The 14648-nt window shown below is 34.0% G+C and overlaps 5 protein-coding genes across 5 annotated transcripts; 3 read left to right on the plus strand and 2 right to left on the minus strand.

Moving 5' to 3' along the window:
* The first annotated feature begins 46 nt into the window (after positions 1–46).
* Positions 47–2265, plus strand: LOC106140300 (uncharacterized). The gene is made up of 3 exons (XM_013341875.2): positions 47–503; positions 941–1111; positions 2125–2265. Exons 1-3 carry the CDS (start codon positions 360–362, stop codon positions 2263–2265), a joined length of 456 nt encoding a protein of 151 aa, XP_013197329.2. The 5' UTR covers positions 47–359.
* Positions 2266–2971: 706 nt separating this feature from the next.
* On the plus strand, positions 2972–4575 carry LOC106140298 (large ribosomal subunit protein uL1). Its single transcript, XM_013341873.2, has 5 exons — positions 2972–3082; positions 3195–3350; positions 3726–3881; positions 3986–4151; positions 4382–4575. The coding sequence occupies exons 1-5, from the start codon at positions 3078–3080 to the stop codon at positions 4550–4552; spliced, it is 654 nt and encodes a 217-aa protein (XP_013197327.1). The 5' UTR covers positions 2972–3077; the 3' UTR covers positions 4553–4575.
* A 522-nt stretch (positions 4576–5097) lies between these two features.
* On the minus strand, positions 5098–6670 carry LOC106140299 (small ribosomal subunit protein uS14m). The gene is made up of 3 exons (XM_013341874.2): positions 6406–6670; positions 5786–6009; positions 5098–5262 (listed from the first exon to the last, which is right to left on the minus strand). Exons 1-3 carry the CDS (start codon positions 6469–6471, stop codon positions 5160–5162), a joined length of 393 nt encoding a protein of 130 aa, XP_013197328.1. The 5' UTR covers positions 6472–6670; the 3' UTR covers positions 5098–5159.
* Positions 6671–7991: 1321 nt separating this feature from the next.
* LOC106140305 (Fanconi anemia group D2 protein) lies at positions 7992–12216 on the plus strand. Its single transcript, XM_060954513.1, has one exon. The coding sequence runs from the start codon at positions 8134–8136 to the stop codon at positions 12187–12189; it is 4056 nt and encodes a 1351-aa protein (XP_060810496.1). The 5' UTR covers positions 7992–8133; the 3' UTR covers positions 12190–12216.
* Positions 12217–13228: 1012 nt separating this feature from the next.
* On the minus strand, positions 13229–14640 carry LOC106140303 (large ribosomal subunit protein P1). The gene is made up of 3 exons (XM_060954634.1): positions 14434–14640; positions 13996–14245; positions 13229–13328 (listed from the first exon to the last, which is right to left on the minus strand). Exons 1-3 carry the CDS (start codon positions 14503–14505, stop codon positions 13315–13317), a joined length of 336 nt encoding a protein of 111 aa, XP_060810617.1. The 5' UTR covers positions 14506–14640; the 3' UTR covers positions 13229–13314.
* Positions 14641–14648: the final 8 nt, after the last annotated feature.

A 14648-nucleotide genomic window follows, 5' to 3' on the forward strand; every position in this document is an offset into this window, starting at 1 on the left:
TCAAATTCAAAACTATCTTTTATAGTTTTTGGCTGTCGATACTGAACTGGATTTTTCCCTACCTCCCCTTCCTATGCCTCTTTCCCCTCCATCCATCCTCGTCTTCTCCTCCTTCTCCTTCCTCTTCCCCCTCTTTCCTCTTTGAAAAAAGGCGATTTGATGTCATTTTTTTCACTGTGTTAAATAAGTACTTCTTTGGTAAATGTCTTTTTATTTTTTGGTGAGAACTAGGTAGATAACTTATTCGGTGTTTTTCAATTGACATGTGAATAAATGGTGTCAAAGATCAGATTTATGTCAATCACAAGACGTGAAACCATACCAATTTTTGTACGATACAAATAAATTATTTTATAAATATGGAATTCTTTGGCATAACTATGTATGGACCACAAAATTACATAAAAGATACAATGAGAGATGAATACCAAGAACCATATAATAAAAATGAAGTTAAACCGCTAATGGAAAAAATTGAAAAGTATACAACAATGCCCAAAAAGGTAATTATCTTCGTATAAAAATATTACACGTGCTACCTAGGGTGTATATGCTACAATTGTATCATAGGTGTCAATAAAAGAAGGCGAAGAGTCGAAACATCTACGAATTGAAATAAAAATGAAGTCCATTTTAAGTACTCTACGTTGGAAGTATACGTGTAAAAATCTCAATTTCAATAATAATTCCTATTAAATATAGAATTTCGGCACAAAAATAGCGTAGCCCTTTTTTTTTCAACATCTGACTACCATTTACAAACATACTTACCTCAAATCTCTTTCCAGAGGAGTAGACAGAGACTGTCTTTCCACTGGTCGCTATTCCTGTGTATTTCCTTAACATCGTTTTCACATTCTCTTTGTGTAGATGGTTACACCTGATTAACTTGTTGAATATTTTTCCGAGTTATTTAAACGGCTTTTTTATTATCATACAGATTGTTAGACCAGAGGTTGATGTTGTAAGAACGATCGATTGCTATATAGGCAGAGTAAATGGATTCGCTTATGGAAGTACCTTGAGATTCATTAAAATGAAACGAAAGGGGGTAATAAAACCTATCCATCCCTGTGAAATGTATCGTCTTACCCCGACAACATCAATAGAGGTAAACAATTTCAATGTGAGATTCCTATAAAATAAGTTCAATTTTACATATTTTTTTTTATTTATTACATATTACATACATAAAATCACGCCTCTTTCCCGGGGGGTAGGCAGAGACTACCTCTTTCCACTTTCCACGATCTCTGCATACTTTCTTCGCTTCATCCGCATTCATAAGTTAAATTTTCAAGGGTAATAAAATGTGAAATAAATTAAAAAGTAAGTACCTAACTAAAATCTCTGGTAAGAATCAAGCACGTGGATAAAAAATTGAGAATCCTTTGCTTCGCTTTGTTTCAATCCGCAATTTACTAATATTTCAGTTTTAATTTTGTGTCACTACATAGTATAAAACAAAGTCGCTATTTTAGTCTGTTTGTCTGTTTGCTTAAATCTTTAAAATTACGCAACGGATTTTGATGCGGTTTTTTGTAACAGGTAGAGTGATTCAAGAGGAAGGTTTTTATGTATAATAACTTCTATTGAATAATGGAGAAATACTGTTATTTTCAGGGTTTCTAATGTTGTGTCGTAAATTCTTACATTTCTTGCCGCTTACATTGCGTACGCCGCAGGCTTAACCTTACAGGATATATAAAAATAATGTACTAAGTATTATTTATTGTATAATACATTATACATTTTTTCCGAATTTTGCAGCCGTGCGAAGCTGGGGCGGGTCGCTAGTAATAAATAACTGGAAACCTTTTACAGTTATTCTACACTCTCTTATTAGAAATACGCGTGCTTAACTAACTACGTTCGGTAATTAACGCAGAACATTGTCTGTCAATTACCTAGATAAATATTCATTTTGAATAGCGAATATAGGTATTCCCATATTTCTTTCGGTACCCACCCCCTTATAGCGCATTAATAAATTATACCCCGAAAGAGATAGCGGGATGACATCTACTGGATATGCAAAATTGCGCGTGACTGAAATTGGTGGAGGAAGAAGCAGTGGGAATGCGCTTTTAGTAATTATTGCTTTATTTTATATATTTTACCCAGTTTGGTTGGTGGCAACATGATCCAGAGTTGGTGGGGAAAACTTGGCACCTTACTCATCCAAGACACCCACAACCTGCTTCGCCGAATACATTAATTCTTGATAAAGCTCGCAAGAACAACAAATACGCTACTTTGTTTTGATTTGCTTAGATCAAATTCAAAACTTACTAATTGTGTATTTTTTAAATAAATTTTTTATGTTAAAATAATCTATATACTTTATTTAGTAAAAGGAACTTTAAAAATATATAGTGTCCTGTATCTACAGATACAGGACACTATATTTTTAAATAAAAGTGAGAACATAATAATAATTTTCCCTGAAAGAATATTTACGATCGATTCAGTATTTTCTAAGAAAGTTACAAACTTCAACTCTTTATAATATTTTAATACCTTACCCTGATGTTTAACTATGGGCTATATCAATACTCTTAATATAAATACGAAAGTAAGTTTATTTGTTTGTTTTCTTTTAATAGCTTATCTACTGAACCAAATTTATGAATATATACTTAATTGACACTCTGGAGAAGGACAAAGGGTTTTATCTCTGTAAATCTACAGATCACGTGATATTTGCGAAAAACCTGTATTCTTTTGTAAGTGGCGTTAAATTCGCAATCTGTAAAAGCTAGTTTTCTTATAGATCTTCGTTGGTTTCGAAATAACTTTCTCAAGAACTTAGAATACCTATAATTATGAAACCCGAGCCCCGTGTAAATGCTAGCTATAATATTTTTAAAGAAAGAAATAAGTTATTTTATTGGAGCATAAAATACGAGTAAACATTATTTAAAAGCAATTGAAGTAGTCTTAAAAAAAGTTCGATTATTTTACCGGTTCACTTTCGTACACATCACTATTGAGTATTCTGTTTTTGACATTTAAAAATGTCAATCCTTCTTTCTTTCGTTCATTGACATTTCAAGCGTTAGGTTATCGCACGCAAGATGTCGTAAGTAATTTTTTAAAATCTCAATAATCACAGATTTTACTAGAATCATTTGTTTAAATACGTAATAATTAGATGTTTACGAAACAGTGACTAATGTTATTTTCCTTTTCAGGTCTAAAGTATCGCGTGATACACTCTACGAGTGTGTCAATGCAGTTCTCCAGTCTTCAAAAGACAAGAAACGCAACTTTTTGGAGACTGTCGAGCTCCAAATTGGTCTGAAGAACTATGACCCTCAGAAGGATAAGCGTTTCTCCGGCACCGTCAAGTATGTTTACCTGGAAAGAACATTTTTGTGGTAGTCTACATTGAGTCTATAACCTAAGAGCAGATTTCCACACAAATGGATCTCTACAGGGAGTCAGTTTCGGCTGACGGGACTTGACCCAGAGTCTTGAAATAATGGGTAGGCAGAGTAAAACCTGCCGCATAATAATACATACCTACTTACTTCAATCAAACCATTTGGTAAGGCTTGTGGTAGGTTAGAAGGATTAGTTTTTTCATTGCAGAATGATGTTTCCTATATTGCATGTATTATCTGTTGATATTGATGATAAATTCAAACTGATTGTTACTAAGTCCATTTATCATTTGCTGGTGTATTTATTGTCTTCTTAAAAGTTAATTTCTTTACTTGTAGATTGAAGTACATACCCCGTCCCAAGATGCAGGTTTGTGTTTTGGGAGACCAACAGCACTGTGATGAAGCCAAACAGTTAGAAGTACCATGCATGGATGCAGAGGCTCTTAAGAAACTCAACAAGAACAAGAAGCTTGTCAAGAAACTGGCTAAGAAGTGAGTTGATCATTAATTTTTACCAATCTTGTTAGATCTTGTTAAAAGATCAGCCTAAAGCTAAATATCTGCAACCTTAAATAATTGAATGAATTTGTCTTTAGGTATGATGCTTTCCTGGCCTCTGAATCCCTCATCAAACAGATTCCTCGTTTGTTGGGACCTGGTCTGAACAAGGCTGGCAAGTTCCCTGGTCTCCTATCCCATCAAGAGTCCATGACACAGAAGATTGATGAGGTCAAAGCAACAATCAAGTTCCAAATGAAGAAGGTATAAAGACATGTTTTAGTTACAAACTTCAAATCACAACTTTATCCTAGAGAGGAATGCAGAGACGCACATTTCCACTTGCCCCACTCCCTACATACTTCATCTACATCATTCTCTTCATGAATGCATCTGTTTAGAATTTTAGAACTTATATGTAACACTTTACACCAATGCCAAATAGGGGCAGTTTTTTTTTTGGAACTTTTGTCATAATTTATTTCTTTTTCCAGGTGCTGTGTTTGTCTGTAGCCGTAGGCCATGTGGATATGACTCCTGATGAACTGGCTCAAAACGTGCATCTGTCTATCAATTTCCTGGTGTCGCTGTTGAAAAAGCACTGGCAGAACGTCAGGTCCCTCCACATGAAATCTACTATGGGACCCCCCCAGAGATTGTACTAAGCAGTAATAAATATTGACTTGTATGTTTGGTCTTTCATTTAAATTTTAAATTAACATTCTTATGTCATTCATTACATTTCAAACAAATTGGTACAGTCAGTAGCACATCATTCTCTCTTTCATAATTCGCCTCTATCACCACTTCATAAAGTTCCTTGATATGCGATATATATCAGTGAGTGATATGATATCAGTGGTTGAAGTTTCATAACCCCATGGAACAGATACGCTAAGGTGATTATTTTTAGTGGCAAAACACGCCCAAACAAGCTTTGTCGACGAATCCTTCTTTTGGTCAAAGGTTCTGTCGTCGATTCACTCATTAACGAATCGTTTAGTCGGCGAAACGTTCGTAGTAGAAAGGTTCTGTCTTCAATTCGCTTATGAATAAATCGTTCTGTCGGCGACTCGCTCGTAGTAGAAAGGTTTTGTCGTTGAACAACTCATAAACCAACCATTCTGTCCGCTGCTCATCCGGCACAGAAACATTTGTCAAAGTTAAGTTTCAGAACCCTATCTATGGTGTAAAATTAAAATTGCAGCTATAAATAAACACTAACATATTTTTTATTGTTAATAATGTCCTACATATGAAATAAACTCCAGCCTATCCCCACATAGCTCTTTGCACTCCGGATAACTTATTGTAGTCAGCTAGGTGCCTCCATACTATACGACTCATTCTCCATTCCTTAACAATGCCTCTGGGCCTGAAACATGAATTTACACACAAAATTTGTAGTTACTGTGGAAAAGTGAAGCAAACACACATCCTTACAAACTTTTGCATATAATATTATATAAAGAAATAGATATGTCTAAACCAAATCAAAAATTTCATTTCATCTTTTTGATAAACCTCAAAAGAGAGAAAATAACATGCCTTGGTAATTTACATAATTTACCCCAAAAGACTTTATTCTTATGAAAAAAAAAAAAATGTGTGAATAAGGCTGTGGCCATAAGGCATTATTTATTCTAATACCATTAAAATACCTATTGTTTATGATGCTACATTACAAAAAGGTGCCAGTTCACTGCAAAAATGAATGATGGATATGGTTCATGTACCCTGACCATTGTATCTTCCAAATAAGTTGCTTATAAAATTAAAGTGTGTTCCAATCACAATTGACATTCTATGTCATAAAAACAGGTATAATGTATCTCAAAAATCGAATTTTTTACCAATACTTCACATGCAAACAAAAATAGCCTTTAATTTTTCTCTACCTGGATGTAATAACACATCTGTTGTTAATTCTCAAAGGAATAGCATTCATTTCAAATTTATTTATATCCTTGTCAGCCAATTCTCTGATTTCCACTGGAAGTACATCATTTTTTCTAAGCGCATTAATTCTTGTCCTTTCAAGGAAGTTCTCAGCGCTCATTCGTCGTCTTTTAACATCTCTTATCATTAACCAGTTGGCCCACTTGTTCCTGACTTGTTGATACTGCAAAGTATGTAAAATAATAACTATAAATCTTTCTCTACTTTAACTGCCCATACTTTAGACATTTACCATTATTAGGTAATATTAAGTTATAAAATATAAATAGTAGCATATGATTTTCGGCGACAATGAAATGTAAAGAAAGAAAGAAAAATCTTTATTTGGCGCAAGATGTAACATAACATTTTCATTCATAAACAGAGATAAAAATAAAAAAAAATACATGATGCGACCAAAAGGGTTTCCACTCAGCATATGCATGTGTATGATGAGGTTACACAATGCGCTGATTTTCAGTGGAACCTAGTACGGAGGCTTTGCCATTCAATATGAAGGAAAATGTAGTTAGATTCATAAGTGAGGTAAGGATGATTTTTGGTAAAGGGAGCTACTCACCCCAAAACCAGCTACAGATTGAGATTTCCATACAAATTTTCCAAGGGATGAAATATTTAAATTCATTTTGAAGTTACTCTATTTCTGTACTGAGTATCAAGTACCTACCAGCCAATCTAATGGTTTTAGTTTTTTGATTGTATTAAATTTAAAAACAATACAAGCCTTTATTTAATGAATGAGTGCTAAAAGAATGTTATTACGAGGATTTTAATTAACCAAAGAAATAAATGAATGATTCCGGTCGCTATTACCAACTGTCAAAATGAGAAAGTGCTAAATCTACTAAAAAGGATCAAATTGCCAAAATCGTGCGCAAATGATGCTAAACACTATTGATAAAAAAAACAAACAAAGTGTATCTAATTTTACAAAAAAATATTTTTTATGGTAATATAAATTTTAGTGCCGTGTGGTTCCCAGCACCAATAGAAAAAAGAATTGAATCATGTCATGTCAAGGGTGAAGATATTTACCATGTACCACGGGTAGAATACCTGTCCAAGCAGCTATAATGTATGATGTACGAAATTTGAGTAATACCTTCTTCTTAATTCATTTTTTTTCTTTCGTCTCTTTCGGTTTTTACCTTGATTTGACATCAAAACTAGTATACTAGTACGGAATTATTTATGTTGCCTTAGGCATTCTTCCTAACAATTGAATAGAATGTCTTTATTAAACAGATTTCCGGTGCCATATATATTAAAAAATTCAGATTGATTATTGAAAATGAGCACCGAGAAAACTAAAAAAGGGCCAGGCTTGTGCCAAAAGCGCTACGTTTGCAACACTCACTTGTATACGATAGTATGGTTGACATTGACACTTTTAGTTTATATTTTACGAAATGACGATAGACGAGGAATGTTGTTGGTAGTACCAACTTGCCTACTGGCAAGCGATCGGTTTTCAAGTAAAAAGAATGGATGATGCTCGTTGTCGAGGGCGAGAACTTAAGCTTTTCCATCAATAGACTAAATAATCAACTGATAGCTTTCCTCCGCGCATGAAAGAACACCGTACTTTACACCATGTATGCAAAATTTCATGGATATCGGTTAAATGAAAGATTAACTAAATAAACACTTTCACATTAACAATATTAGTATGGATTCTGATGAAATCTTTTAAATTTGCTACACTGAAATGAAAATTATCGATAAAATTTCCACTATTTGTCAAAACTATTATTTATGTATATGCAAATAAAGTTATAATATTACTTGTTTATCTTATTTTACAATGAAATTTATGACTGACCGATCATAATCTACTGGAACTGGAAATCTCACAATAAAATCTCCTTTAACCGTCTAATCTACAAGTTTTTGTATTTTTTTTTTACCTTGTCTTCAATATTCCACTCATGTAACAACAAACGAGTGTCACGGACAAGGAGAAATGTCAATGCTTTTACTACAAGCATGGCGGATCTTAGATGACAGCTCAGTATAATCCGACAAATTCCGAAAGCCACCGACCGTTGTTCATTGTTTTCAATTTTTAAGGCGTATGTTTGAAAGACAAGAGTCTTTCAAACATACGCCTTAAAAATTCCCATTCCATTCATACAATCGCTTTTTTTTCTTTTAGTTTAGAGTTGCGCGAGAGGTTGGTTGGGGTAAAGCTCGGGTTTGCTTCATGGAAAAACGTAAAATTATTTTTGCAAAATTTAGACAAGCCTTTTTCTTGTTTTCTTTGTTATGCTAATTCCCTCTAGGAAACATGAAATCTTTCAATAGAAACTCCAAAAGAGCTCGACTTAGTGAAGAACATGAAATGGAGCTTAAAAATCTCACCACTTTTGAAGAAACCCAGAAAGTCGTTATGAAAGAAACACTTTTAGAAAGTGGATTGGCTTTAAAAAATCCTCCTGAGAAGTGTGTCGCATCTCAAGAATCTATTCATATAGTGCGTAACGTGAAAAAGAACTTGGAAAACCATGTTAATTATCCTCGAAATGTGTCAAGTTTCTTTAATAATCTTGAATGTGATTGCCGAAATCTTGATTTATTCAAGCATTATCTATTTCCAAATATCGTTAGAATAACTGGGGATAGCCCAGAGGAACACCATACAAATGACAGTGTTTTCAAAATATTATTGAATATTCCTATTTTGCAGACAAAGATTATTGATTTATTGTTTGATAGAGCTATTAATCTGGCAGCCCAGCGCAAATGCGGCCCCTGGATTCAAATGATAATGAAATGTTTATCCTCGGTAGACAATATCATAAACACAGAGAAAGTTTCCACCCAGCTTATAAATTTACTTGATGTGACTTCAGAAAAAATGGTTCGTCTTGAAATTATATCTGCTATACCAGATATAATAGGAGATAAAGAGCATAGTAATATTGCCACTGAAATGGGTAGAATACTTAGTGAAGATTATGACCTCATTCCTGCCATTTTAGATTGTGTCTCATATCTTTGTTTGTCGGATGATCAGTATGAACAACTTCAAAAGAAAACTTTGAACATTCTAGGAAGCCTCTCTAAATGTGCACATTTGCCTGTCTTTGTAAAATTCTTACTTATACCAGGAAGAATGAGTGATGCTGCTTACTTGGAAACTGTCCAAGAAATTAGAAATACCTTGGGCTGGCCAACAACAGTTGCAAAACCTCAAGATATTGCCTCCAGTCAAGTTCTCACAGCCACAGCCATAAGAACTTCTATGGTTTCATCTAAGGCTATTGCAGGTCATTGGATGAAAGTTGTTGCTTCGTGCAAAGTTCATACAGATCACAAACCAATTGATTTTATCATACTTTTAATTTTATCAACTGTGTCAGAAGAAAAGCAAAAGCAAGTGGAAAATGTTATAAGGAAGCAAATTAAACTTGATATATTGAAGGAAGAACTTATGGATGAATGTTTTCAAAAATACAAGCCTATACTAAAACATCATATTAGACATCTAATAAAACTGAATAATTCAATATTAAAGACAAAAGGAGACCCCACCATTGAGTCTTTTGGTTCGCACATATACTCATTAATGCTGTCAGAACTTGATGAAAACTGTAGAACACTTGTTGCTGAACTTCTTCAACTAGGATTAGATTGTAAACATTGTCTTTTAAGCATATTGCTGATATTGAACAATGTTGCCTCTAAAGACATGTATTTGTTAAAAGCGCAAAGTGTGCAGATGCTGACACTACTCGACAGAATGGATGATATGAATATAGTTGAAATTAGAGCTGTTATGAATTTACTATGTGGGCTTGCATATACCTATGAAAACTCAGTCATTAGAGATGACATGCATATGATTATCCGCAAGGAATTGGGTAGCTCTTCCCCTAGGATTAAAATACAGGGTATTCTAGCAGGCACACATGCTATAAAATATCTTATGGCTAGCACCAATAATGATCTTACTACAGAATTTCCTGATGATGTAAGCTATGGTTCTGTCATTCATTTATCAGAAGGAGACCTTCGAGAAGCAGCTCAGATTATAGAATTGATTAGCCGAAGTACAAGGCAGTTTCCAGATATGATAGCTTTTTTCTATGATGAATTATCTAAAGTTATTGAGACAGCATCTCATATAAATAAACAATTTTTGGCTTGGCTGACTGATGCTGTTACTAATGATTTACAACAAAATTTTATTGTTGATACCATAGAAAAAGAAAGAATTGCAGATTTAAAATTAACAATGCAATATTGTCTCAATGCAGAAAGTGAAATGGATGAAGTCATTGCCATTAATATAGGAGGGTTAGTTTTACAGTCTAAGAATGAAATTAATGTAGGGATTTTATCTCCTCTATTTCAACTTGTTCAAACTTTACACTTCAAACAACATGATGGAAATTTATCAAACATAGATGCGTTATTGGGATGCCCAATTGTTATGCCAAAATATGATATTGATTTAATAGAAGATATGGAGCCAACAACAGTTTCAAATATTTTAGATTGTTTAATACATTGTGTCAATTGGTTTAGAGAATTATTAAATGCTTTTTCTGTCCAAAATGATGAAGCTCTAAGAACAAAAATTTTGAATAGGGTTTTACAAGTTGAAGAATTGGAAAATATTATTGGACAAATACTTCTCAAGACCAAAATATCATACAAACCACCAATTTGCACTTTCAATATAAATAAATACACAGGAGAACAGGTGGTGAAAAAGCCTATAAAGATTCAGATTGCTAAACAAAAAATGCAGAAAAAACCTCCACATGACGATAGTGTACTACCTGAAACAGCGAAGTCCCAAGGAACTCAAAACCAAAATCCAGTCAAAAATAAACTTGAGGCCCTTTATAACATTCCACTTCGATCTTTAAATTTGAATCTACTTCAGCTCTTGAAAACTGAATTGACTTCTGATGAAGATGAATCTGAACTCACAATAAAAACGTTAAAGTTCATATTAAAATGTATAAATGATAATTTAGAGAGTATTCTCATTTCTAAAATCAAGAGAAAGACTTTTCTTTCTAAACCAGATGATAGTTTCTCCTATGATCCAAAGAAAGCTGAAGAATGTGCGAAATCTGTAAGTGAGGTACTGCCAAAAATTGCAGAGCACTTAACATTTATAGTGTCAAATCTGGAAAGTAATTTACCAGCAAAGACAATTGGTGAAAAGGAACTTACAAGCGAAATTATAGATTGTATTACAAATCTGGAATTAATCTATAAATTTTACACAATATACTTTAAATGGATTGGTTTCAGAAACCATCATAATGCACTATTAAAAAGCTCTTTAAGGTCCATAGCTCCAATCACTAACACTGATGCTATATCTTTGAAGGATTTGATCATCTCTGTTGCCAAATTTTTTGAAAAACATCAGAAATACTGCTTGCAGTTGTCTACAGCTGTAGCACTAATTGATTTTATTAAATCTATTCAGACATATTCTGATAATACTGAAATTCTAAAAATAGTGAAGGATATGGCTCAAAGATTTTTGTCAGAACAATGGAAAACAATAGATGGTGTACCTGAAAAAGGACTAATATTCAATCAAAGTTTAGACACATTTGCATCAACTTATTTCCTTAACCATGAAATATTGGCCCTCAGGAGTTTAACCTTACAACTGACCAATGATATAAAACTATTGAAAGGTCGAAATGATAAGTTAAATTCTTTTAAGAGTATTACTAAAAATAATTTTGCTATTTTGTACAGAAATCTTGGTTCAGCTGTACATGAAGCCGCGAAGGCCCGTTTGACTAGGGGTTTATCAAATTCTGAGCACTTGGATTTGTGGAAAGATGTAGCAGTAATTTTAAAACATATGTCTGACATTGCAAAAACTCTCGAAAATAGAAATAATTTGTCAGTATTTTTCAAAAAATCACTTCCTATCCTCAAATTATTCATGTCTCAAGGTATACCAATATTAGAAATTCAGCTTAAAACTGAAACAGAGGAAGTGTTGGAAATTTTAAAAATCCTCCAACAATCTACAAGATTCTTGCAATCGCTTTGTTGCCATTCCAGGCTTAAAAAGGATACAGTTTTGATGAGTAAGGTGCCATACATGAGAGAATTGCTCGAAACTTTGATTTATAAGGTGAAAGCTGCTTTGGCGGCGAATAATTGTTCGGAAGCTTTTTGGATGGGTAATCTTAAGAATAAAGATATACATGGCGAAATAATAGCTACTCAACAGAGCATAGAGAGTGAAGAATCAGTGGAAGATGGCGATGAGCAATTGCCTGAAGACGACGACAGTGATGACACAGATGATGAAATGTTAAATCCCGATTCCAAGAGTATCAGTGATATAGTTTAAGTTTAAAAATAAAGTTTATTGTCCTCATTTCACTATTTATTTTCCCCCATAATAATCACTTGTAAGCAGCGAGTCTGCTTTAATTTTTTTCAAGACTATTAGCTCTGTCTACCCCGCAAGAGACATAAGACTCTCTCCCAGCTCTTGAGATAGGACAAATATATTTCGTAAAATGTGACTTAGGGAATAGGTCGTAGAGTTGAATATGGCCTTTTTCAGACTATTGTCTCTATCTGCCTCTGAAGGGTTGTAAGAGTAAGCTGTATCTTCATTTATAAGTATGTCTTGAAATTCTTGTAGGTGTTGGGCTCTAGCATCCTGTCATTCCATTACACAGCCTTTCAGTCTTCGAGACTCTTAGCTCAGTCTACCCCGTACCCGTACCCGTCGTACCCCTACGTATGTACTTAAGTACCTACTAGAGCATGCATCATTCGATAGATGTATTGCACACCCTTAAGTTTTAAAATTCAAAATACGATCATTTAAAAATTCGGAAGGCCTCATTTGTTCAATTATTATTGCAAAAAGAAATTTACATTTATCTTCCCAGAGTTATTAATTTACCAACACCATAGTTCCACGATTCTATACTTTAAACCCACTTTGAATTAGCCCTGAATAATATTGAAAATTATCTGAGTAGTTAATAAAGACGAAATTAAATCGAGGATATTATCCTGCCCCCGTGACTTTTATCGCGCGAAATACTATCGCTGTTTCACTTTTAGTTTGACGTGAAACGGGACAGAGACAGCTTTTTGTGCGATAAAAAGAGCGCTGCGCGTGTCATGCTACGGGGGGTGATCAGAATCAAAAAGTACTCAAAGATCCAAAACTGCAGATCATTTTCTATGTAAGATCAAACCTTACACATCTGAGAAAACCACATTAAAATTGGAGCAATAGCATGAGTATGAACTTCATACTATGAAGCTGTCACTCATAAAAAGTTATTACTATGTATAACATCATGCATATTTGTTTGACCATAGATAAGGCTCTTAAAAATATTAAGATGAAAATAAAAAAAAATATCTGTTTTTATAACTTTTATAATAAAGTCATATTCTTAACCCTAGACAAGCTTCATAAAGCTTACAACTGGAATCAGCAACACAGCTTTTAGTCGAAGAGACCTGAAACAAAAACAATTGTTTTAAATTTTTGTATTTGCAAGAATCTTTTAATGGTACTTTGTACAATATTCTCTCAGTGGAAATTTTATCAATCATTGATTTTCTGAAGCTAATACATGCAAACATCATTGAGTATGAAGGTATACATTATTCCTAAACTTTATTAACAGCTAAATTACAATCAAAATCTGTCTGTTTATAGATTTCATTAATTCGAGTCTGTATTACTGTTCATATCAAAGTTTTCATAGATAATAATCTATAATAAACTAGAGGCCACTAGACTAAGTCCGCATAGAACCATTATCATAACAATCAATCCCGCGGAAACTCCGGGATAAAAAGTAGCTATATGTTATTCTGGGTCTTCAGCTTCCTACATACCAAATTCCATCATAATCGGTTCAGTAGTTTTAGTGTGAAAGAGTAACAAACATCCATCCTGACATACTCACAAACTTTTGCATTTATAATAATAGTAGGATATTGTTCTTAATAATATTACAATAAATTTGTATGTTTGTTAATGTTATATTATAAATTAGTAGACGACTATTTTTTGATGACTTAGGCACAGGAATAGAAAAAACAGAGTAACAGAATACTCTTTTTTAATTCCATCATTACCTCAGTCACATTAAATGAGTAGGTAAAAAATAACACATACCGAAACCCATGTCATCATCAGACTCCTCGGGTTCTTCTTCTTTCTTTTCTTCCTTGGCGGCCTCAGCGGCAGGGGCAGCGGCAGCTGCAGCAGGCGCCGCGCCAGCAGCCGGCGCTGCTCCCACGCCGGATCCGATGTTAGTGATGAGCTCCCTCACGTTCACACCCTCCAGGGCTTTAGCGAACAGACCGGGCCAGTACGGCTCGACGTCAACGGCAGCCGCCTTCAGGATGGTCGAGATTTTCTCACCCTGAAATTAACACATGAAAATATTGGTTTACTTACAATCTATAAAACGTTTTTAACACATAGTATACATAGTAAGGGATATTGTTCATCCAAACCCGAGATGCATTAAGATTTAATTAATCACAAAACATTCGAACAATGCAACATAACCTATTGCAATATTTAGAAGATAATACAAAGTATACTTACAGTCACCGCTACATCGTCATCAACAAGGATGAGAGCGGAGTAAACGCAAGCTAATTCAGCCTTTGATGCCATTTTTATTAAAAATACGTGCAAGTCGCCGAAAGGCCTTAGCTCTGAGAGAACAAGCACGTTTGACTTCTCAAAATTGAAGAGAAAAAGAATCTCAACAAGCCGTCAAGTCAGCCGAACTGACAGTACTGACAAATGGCTAGCTG

The sequence above is a fragment of the Amyelois transitella genome, chromosome 4 (genome assembly GCF_032362555.1).
Source record: "Amyelois transitella isolate CPQ chromosome 4, ilAmyTran1.1, whole genome shotgun sequence".
Lineage (NCBI taxonomy): Eukaryota > Metazoa > Arthropoda > Insecta > Lepidoptera > Pyralidae > Amyelois > Amyelois transitella.

What these genes read in the sequence shown, in the direction of transcription:
- LOC106140300 (XM_013341875.2), top strand. Translation starts at nt 360, where the DNA reads ATGGAATTCTTTGGCATAACTATGTATGGACCACAAAATTACATAAAA. An exon ending in ATACAACAATGCCCAAAAAG is followed by an intron (nt 504 to 940) that starts GTAATTATCTTC and finishes ATTATCATACAG; the next exon opens with ATTGTTAGACCAGAGGTTGA. An exon ending in CCCCGACAACATCAATAGAG is followed by an intron (nt 1,112 to 2,124) that starts GTAAACAATTTC and finishes TATTTTACCCAG; the next exon opens with TTTGGTTGGTGGCAACATGA.
- LOC106140298 (XM_013341873.2), top strand. An exon ending in CGTTTCTCCGGCACCGTCAA is followed by an intron (nt 3,351 to 3,725) that starts GTATGTTTACCT and finishes CTTTACTTGTAG; the next exon opens with ATTGAAGTACATACCCCGTC. An exon ending in GTCAAGAAACTGGCTAAGAA is followed by an intron (nt 3,882 to 3,985) that starts GTGAGTTGATCA and finishes ATTTGTCTTTAG; the next exon opens with GTATGATGCTTTCCTGGCCT.
- LOC106140299 (XM_013341874.2), bottom strand. Translation starts at nt 6,471, where the DNA reads ATGAATTTAAATATTTCATCCCTTGGAAAATTTGTATGGAAATCTCAA. An exon ending in AATCTGTAGCTGGTTTTGGG is followed by an intron (nt 6,010 to 6,405) that starts GTGAGTAGCTCC and finishes CATACTTTGCAG; the next exon opens with TATCAACAAGTCAGGAACAA. An exon ending in AGATGTGTTATTACATCCAG is followed by an intron (nt 5,263 to 5,785) that starts GTAGAGAAAAAT and finishes TTCATGTTTCAG; the next exon opens with GCCCAGAGGCATTGTTAAGG.
- LOC106140305 (XM_060954513.1), top strand. Translation starts at nt 8,134, where the DNA reads ATGAAATCTTTCAATAGAAACTCCAAAAGAGCTCGACTTAGTGAAGAA.
- LOC106140303 (XM_060954634.1), bottom strand. Translation starts at nt 14,505, where the DNA reads ATGGCATCAAAGGCTGAATTAGCTTGCGTTTACTCCGCTCTCATCCTT. An exon ending in ATGACGATGTAGCGGTGACT is followed by an intron (nt 14,246 to 14,433) that starts GTAAGTATACTT and finishes TGTTAATTTCAG; the next exon opens with GGTGAGAAAATCTCGACCAT.